At 37.5% G+C, this 8,414-nt stretch overlaps 1 protein-coding gene across 1 annotated transcript; it reads right to left on the bottom strand.

Moving 5' to 3' along the window:
* Positions 1-1,186: 1,186 nt before the first annotated feature.
* On the bottom strand, positions 1,187-3,222 carry LOC118433768. The gene is made up of 3 exons (XM_035845997.1): positions 2,750-3,222; positions 1,685-2,679; positions 1,187-1,598 (listed from the first exon to the last, which is right to left on the bottom strand). The coding sequence occupies exons 1-2, from the start codon at positions 3,173-3,175 to the stop codon at positions 2,062-2,064; spliced, it is 1,044 nt and encodes a 347-aa protein (XP_035701890.1). The 5' UTR covers positions 3,176-3,222; the 3' UTR covers positions 1,187-1,598; positions 1,685-2,061.
* Positions 3,223-8,414: the final 5,192 nt, after the last annotated feature.

The following is an 8,414-nucleotide window of genomic DNA, read 5'->3' as shown; positions in this document are numbered from 1 at the left end:
TAGCCCATACTCGAATCAATTGGGTTGCGTACCATATAAATAAATAATTAATAGATTTTATTTAATTTTTGGGATACGCCTAGCAACTTTTTAACTTCAAAAAAGACTCGTACAACGTTATAGAGTTTGTCAGAGAGGAAAATTGCTCAACATATTGAGGATATGTTCATATTCGGTGTGAAAGATAAATCGATGGTTTAAGTCAATTTATATGAGTCGTGGAAGACACGTAAATACTTAATCTTGAGGTCAAATAGGCCCAAACGTGTTGACGCGTTGCTCGAACGCTGTCCTATTATGTTCAGTATTTAAAGTATTTTATGATCTGGAGCCCATAGAAGCATGCAGGTCTAATATATTATGAATGAGCCCACACGGGATACTTGCAGCTCAAACGGGGAACGAAGTCCTAATCCTAAGCAATGGAGGGCGACTGCAACTTTTATAGCATTCTGAGCATTGCAATATTAATAAATGATTACGATATGAATATGACAGCCTTCACATCTGTATATGCAGACCCATCCGTCTGTGTATGTAATAATGCAATGACACCAACGGTCTCGCTTCGATTTTAGTTCGATAATTGTGCTACCTCAGATACATAATTTAGGGCATATTTCAGGATTTCCATTATGCTCAGTTTTAACGAAATTAGGACGGAGTCCGTGAGCGAGGTTTTGCACATTTACCCTGAAATTCCCTCGCAATAAAAAGTTCAAGGTAGAAATGAAAATTCTCGCTCATGGGTTCCCTCATAACTTCGTTTCGCCGAGCGTTGCGAAAAATCCTGAAATACGCGTATAATTATGTATCTAAGGCTGCATAATCATCGTCGTTTCGCCAAAATCGAAGAACATCCGCTCGAGTCACCGCATTATGATTATTAATAATTGAAATCTGTGGTTCCCACATATGTGCATAGTTTCCCATCTCTAGACGGGTGGCCATGTCCTAGATGGGCTGATCAGACTATGGATAATTGAAACAGCCAGGCCAGCGAGTAACAATTCACCTTGGCATTTAACCAGATAATACGAATATTGTCGTCCAAAAAATGAAGCTGTATTTCATATTCGCCTTCGTCATCAGCTGCGGTAATATCAGATGATAAGGACAAAGCTTTCGTGTACGTACTAAAACAATATTTTAATCTTGAAATAGGCGCTTGGGGCACGTAATACAAACGTATCATCACAGAAGACTATTCAGCTGGCCAACCAAAATTGATAATCTACGAAAAATAATTTTCCGCAGATGAGATTTTTTATTAAATTAGTTGTAAATCGTAGATATGTACACAAAAGAATTGAGCGTCAATTCATATTTACTAAAGAGAGAGGGATGGTTTAATCCATTAGTTATTTGGCGCATAGGAACCATTATTTACTGTCAAAATAAATTTGAAAATCTGGGTATGATGTTACTCTAAATAAGGACGGTCATTTGCGAAATTTTCGAATCATTACGATTTTCTAATATTTATGACTAATACGACCAGTATTTTAATTTTTAATTTTGGTTGAAGTCGTAGTAACATTCGGCTTGAGTTTGAACTGCACACATAGAGTGAAAATTGTGAAAATTGTGTTTACCACCTGCAGCAGAGCGGTTAATGAAAACCATCAGTTAATTGCATATATACCAACATATTGTTTCATTAAATTGCTGAATTATGCGTTACCGAGATAACTAATGAATAATTAAAAACAAATATTCTCCCTCCGCAAAGTCCCAACGAGTTATCAGCCACGTCTTCCCGAACAGATGATAGGATTGCAGGATCCTTCAAAATAGTAACACCTGGCTTCCTTCTTTCCTTGGAAACCCAATTTTTTAAGCTGTCAACCTTTGAAATACAAACAACTTATAAATAAATTTGAAACACCTTCATTAAATTAATTAAACAGAGTTTTTACAAATGTGGGAACAATCTAACCATTTTTTCTTCAAAAATTACTTCAGAAACAATTCCTTAAAAATGCCGATTCTTTTGTTTGGCAAATCTAGGCAAATTTCGCTGATAGGAATCAAAGCGTATTTATTTTTAGAAAAAACAGGTTACTCGTTTCCCCAATTTCTTAACCACACCGAACTAAAACCAACAGTTGCACAAGATTCCGCCGCAAAATAAAAAGTCCCCACAGTAAATAAGATGGAAGTCGTTAACGCAGCTCTATCCACAATTGACGGCACGATCACCAAGTCCATCAAATGGATGGAATAATACAGCACGACATCCACCACGTTTGAAACTACCAGCCCAGAAAAAATTTCGTTCAACAAACCCAAATATATAGTCAAGTCGTCAAACATCTCCAATATTGCGGAGGCATCCTTGTTCCCCACGTCCTTCAACAGTTCTGAAAAATATTTACATGGTACCCACAATCCTAATGCGACGGTAAATAAGAGATAGTCCACATCGTAGGCAACATGCATTCTAAAAATGGAACTGAGAATATCCACCAAACCTAAGAAGGTATCTAAATAGCCGGGATAAATTGAAACGGTGGTAGAATTTGTCATCTGGGTTGTCATAAAGTTTGCATAGCTCTGATGAAAATTTGTCTCAAATATCAAACTTTGTCTGGGCGGAAGTGTTGTCATGATCCCCTCATAGATGGCGTAGATTTGGCTAACCATCCCTAAACTGTATAAGAACGGGAGCCAGCAAACCTTGAAATGAAAGAGGTTTAGTTAAAAATTGGGTTCTCCATTCCCCAATAAATGCTTCTACCCAAGGTACCATTTTAAGTCTCCAATCCCAAATTTTTGAAATATTCCAACAATTTTTACTCTGCATGTGACCCAAATGGAGTAACAGATTTTGTATTTCCTTTCCCATTTTGAAAACAATGTAATACAAGTTTACAATTGTGACTACAGAGACGGCAGATTTTAATGTGAAAATGTAGTCAATTGGATTCTGCCCGTGTGATCTTCTCAGCTGTAGCAAGAGTTTCGAAATCTTTTTCATAAATGCGAGGAGAAAAGTTATTCCGCATACTAATTTTGAGAATAGGCCAGAAGACTGGGATAAATATGGTGTAATTTTGAATGGACAATGACCAGTGTAGTAACAAAAATTAAAATTGGAACGAAAAATGTTGGAGATTTTGGGCGAATTTTGGGGTTTCATTTCGTGAATGGTGGAAACCTTTTTTCCGTACATTTTATGGCAACCTTGAATGGCTTAGGAAAGTTTGTTAGTTTGTGATAAGTCAGGATAAACAAAAAAATAATTATTTGAAGTGAGACAAATATTTATAAATATGTTAAAGCAAAATGAATAAAAAACACTTACACTCGCATTAACGCCATTTAATGGATTGATGTCGATATTAATTTGATTGTGTTTATTATGTACATTTCCACCTTTCACTTCGTTATTGGGTGACGCCTTAAACAAACAAATTGAGTAATTGAACTTTATACTTAAATGAAATAGCAATGGTTAATGTAAACATACAATGCATTGAAATACATTTGGCCAAATTCGCAACCTTGAAATGCGGGAAAGTAAACATGGCATGTGTACATAGCATGGGGAACTTATTTTGGGAAGAGTTCGACAATAGCGAGAACAACAGGGCCCAAGAGCCTTCCTTTTACCTGTTTTACGTCATAATATACCCTACTACATACTAGCACATGACCAGTGCCGATTTTGTACCGATTTGCCCCATTTCTCGGTACCGACTGTATACCGATTTCGTGCTGGTACAGGGAAATCGGTACCTTACAGGTTAGGAACAAATTTTGGGTACCAAGACTGTACCTGCAAAACTGTACAAACATGACATCGGTACTATATCTACGGTTCCACCTGTACCGAAACCGTGCCGGCAAGGTACCGATATCCTTGTACCGACACGACATCGGTATACAATCGGTACCGAGAAATGGGGAAGATCGAATCCCCTTATTCCGAAGGATAGGGAAGAGGTGATTGGCCGACATGAAAACGGGCTTTTTTTGTAATATATGATCGTCCCCTGGTGAAATTTTCCCATTCAAAGTTTTTTAACGTATGTAATCAACAATCAATTTTATGTAATCGGTTAATATTTGATTACCTACTTGTCTCAATATTTGATTATGAATTAATAATCAATAGCACAATTACAGATAATTAGTAATTAAAAACAAGATCCATCGTTATAACGATGGATCAAAAGTATACTTTTGATTATTGAATAATCCTTCCAAATTCTTCTCTTCGACCTGGGAAATTTACGAAACCATTGAATACTTCGTAATTAATTTTCCATGATATTTATTCGTCTCAGAAATTAGTTATGAATAGTAAAATTATAAATAATAGTAGGTAACTAATCTACATTAAATTAAAATTTCTTCATTATATCCTTTCAAATTAATTTCTCTCAATCCTCTCATAAGTTACTTACGCATACTTACGTATATCTTACTAATTAACTGACAAAAATTATATTAATTAATTCACTAATCCTATTAATGAAACTAGCCATTAATGTTAGTGATTAATCCTGATTAAAATCAAGTGTCTTCATTAAAACTCCTGAATTGTGACCCTATTCCTCCTCTACGTTTTCTCTTGGACCTGGGTAACCTCTCCTTTCCGACCCTGCCCATACCATGCGCATCTTTTAGGTATTCCGTCAACATGGTTCCCAGCGCGAAGCCCCTTCCACGCTCCGCGCAGGCGAAGGGGCGCTCACCAGTGTGCGCGGAACGATTGTGCCCCTCCAGATACGACTTGCGAGGATACTTCTTCCCACAATGGACGCATTTGTGGGGTTTTTTGACGACAAAGTTCGCGCTATGGATGCGCTTCACGTTTTCGCCTCGTGTGCTCCGGGTTTTGAAGGACTTGTCGCAGTGGGGGTTCGGGAACGGGCGCCCGCTCGAGTGCGACGTCATGTGCGTGGTTAGGCCCGGCTTGGAGGAGTAACTGGCGTCGCAAATCTGTCCAAAAAAATTGACCAATTTACAGAGTTGGGAACTTATTAATTGTTCATACTCATTTATTAATTCAATAAATTCATGAATAATATCCCGAGCTGCACCATCACGAGATTGGCACGACTTTGGAACGAATCTGAGCACCCCAGTTTTCGTGTTGTACACGTATGAAACTGGTGGTGATTTCGTGCCAAACAGGTGTCGCATGTCGCTCTTTTTAACGTTCATAATTCGTTCCTAACACGTAAATGAAGAACGAGTCTGGGAATTTAATAACGAGAATTACACGTAACAAACACGGGAATTACATTAAATAGACACGAGAATTGCCCCAAATAAAAACCAAATTTACACGTTACAAACACGACTTTTGTTTTGTTCGACTTTTGAATATTAATGAATTTATTGCAAACCAATCACACTATTATAACATTAATTTATATAATAAATTTCACGGAAAAACGAACAATGAGGGCCAATCACTAGTTGTAGACCGATGGAGAATTTGTCAAGGGTAGAGGGTCGCTACGTTTCGCAAGTCGTTTGCTGATAAAAGATTTCATATTAATAAACATTAATGATAATTTTAAAACAATACATATGTATTCATACTTATTAGATTCAATACGCTTGGTGCAACCTTTTAGCCAGTTTTTAATTGTCTGTGCAATTTCGTCGTCATCGGGGTTCACCAATCTTCCCTGAATGGCTTCTGAAATCAAAATGTTGTGCATATGAATTGCGTGGAATTCTTAATTTCTATTATGAAAAATACAGCTTAACATACCAAAAATTATTTGCTTTAGCCAAGATTTAGGAAAAGCCAACTTTCCTCCTCTTGAAGCAATCCAAGTGTAAGTAGCAGCAAATTTATCAGTCATTAATTTCTTCAGGATCCGTTGTGTTTCACTGCTCAGTTTCTTCGTACCACTTATCCCCCTTTGCAGTTCGGTAATCTGTACGATAGAAGATATTGTGTATTTACAATTAATGACATACATATTTATTACTCACAATGGTGGTCTCCCAGCGTATGCTCACCGATATGGACCAAATTAGTGTCAATCGATCACAATTAAAATTAGGATAAAATTTGCAAATACAACTATCTGCCAATGCGCAGGTTTGACGGAGATATTTGCTTGCAAAGCGGGAAATTGGGAAAGTGTAAAATTTCCCTGCCTTTGGGCGCGTTTTCCCCTCTTTTAAATGCAAATATCTTTGCCAAACATGCGCATTGGCAGATAGTTGCATTTACAAATTTCATACTAATTATATTTGTGATCGATTGACACTAATTTGGTCCATATCGGTGAGCATACGTTGGGAGACCTCCATTGTCAGTGAAATATATTACCAGTGCAGCCTTCGAATCTTTGACAAAATCTTCAAGTCTTTCAAGGTCCGAATTCTCATCCAAAGGTGTGAAAACTTTGGCTTCTTATTCGCATTTCCAGTGTTTTCCTCTTCCTCGTCGGACTCGCTTGAAGAATAATTCTTGCGAGGTTTTGTATGGGGCAGCGCACGAGTACTTGTTTCGACTTCACTTTCGAATGGTGGATCCGTTTCGTCCAATGCCTTTCCGATATTATGTTTGGCTTGTTGATATGTGCCTAAATATGCACATAAATAAATGGTCAATATTTTTATATTCATGACAGATTTCGTCACTGAAATAAAAGAGACACTTACCAAATTTTTTACCTCCTCCTAGTATTGCGACACTGAATAAACTCCATGTTTGTATGTTTGGCTCGTCAGCATCCATCGCAGCTTTTACTTGTCGATCCATTGATTTATATGGCGGCCACCAACATTGATCCAAAGAAGGGAGCAACCAATTTATGGGGATAATTTCAACCTCGTCGGTGTCCGGAAAATTTACAATTGAGTAATGCATCTTGCAGGTTTACTGAATTTTACTGTGAATCAGAGGGCAACAAATAAATTTAGAATCGTACGGAAGGGCTACACATTTGCATTCAATTATCTCAACATCATACTTTTTGAGGGTACTCCTCAAGTTTGACACAAGTTGTACACCAATTAATGATGATGGACATGGAGAGACAAAGTAATCTTCAGTAGTCTTGAAATGTTGCCCAATTAATTGTTTACGATTGTTTTCTTCGACGAAATAACGAATTTTTATCACACTTCCGTCTTTAAGCTCACAAAAATTGTTTCCTTGCTTGTTGGATAGTTCAAAGCAGCTAAATTTGCACTTAAAACACTGACGGCCTTGCTCCGAGGTAATATCCAGGCTGAGTAGTTCTGGTAGGGATGGACGATGGTTGGGCAACGAGGACTGAATTTGCTCCTTCTCTACTAGCCGCTGATGAACTTGGGGCGTTATTTAGCTTCACATGATGTGTAACACGGAACTTTTTCGTGATTTTCTCGTATTTTTAGTAAATGGTATTGACTCGTTCAAGTTTCTCTAATTTAACACGTGGAAGACACGAGTAATTTTGGAAATATTAAGTCGTGTGTAATTCGGTTTCATTTTACGAATTATTCTCGTGTCTATAAAAATTATTACACGAATTACCCTAGTAGCACATACCCGAGTTTTATTCATAAAAAAACACGAGAATCCGAACCCGAAAAGTCGTGTAAAACACGAACGAATTAGGAGTCAAAGTGGGAGAATTTACATGGTAGATGTCCCACTTTTAGAGGGCTAAACTCGAAAAAAACTCGTATATATCTGGGTGAAAAGTATGGAATGACACGTGTTTAATTCGGATATTTTCAGTGTCATGCTCGTGTCGATTTGGATGATTATTCGTGATTTGAAGGCACACAAACTCGTATATTACACGTGAAATTAATATGAAAAAACACCAGAATTTTTCAGTTTCCCTTTATTTATACGGTCTTAAGTTTAGATTAATCGCAAAACCAAATGATAAAAACGATATTAGGCCAGACGATGCGACATGTCCTCATCTTCCGCAATGTGCTCATTTCCGGAACATCCATCGGGTCGTCCAGTTCTGTTTGTAAATCAATAATCAGGTTAGGTAACATTTATCCGTATTTATCCGTATATTTCTCCGTATACTTCGAAACCATCATTCTTACGGTTTGAGTCTTTTCGGCGCAGTTTTTAGCCATTCCTTCATAACTTCTTCCACCTCGTCGTCTGTCACCTGCTTCGATTTCCTGGCGTGATATAGCCTAACAGAATCTATAGACAGAAAAATTATACTCCAAGTAAATCCAGGAGAATTTGTGAATGACTTGCCCAAAATAATTGACTTCATCCATGTCTCCTTAAATCCCACTTTGCCACCACGCGATCCAATCCATTTGTAGTTACAGGCCAATTCATCGGTGCACAAACAAGATAGCACCTTCCGAGTGCACGAAGAGACACTCTTTCCCCCCTTCTGGCTGAGATATTGTACCTAATTTAAGTGCATGCGTAACTAAACAGTTTTACGTCATAATTATTAAACATG

This window comes from Folsomia candida, unplaced genomic scaffold (assembly GCF_002217175.1).
Source record: "Folsomia candida strain VU population unplaced genomic scaffold, ASM221717v1 Fcan01_Sc123, whole genome shotgun sequence".
In the NCBI taxonomy this organism is placed as follows: Eukaryota; Metazoa; Arthropoda; class Collembola; order Entomobryomorpha; family Isotomidae; genus Folsomia; species Folsomia candida.
Note: the sequence above shows the minus strand (reverse complement) of the source record. Positions and strands in the feature narration are given on the sequence as shown.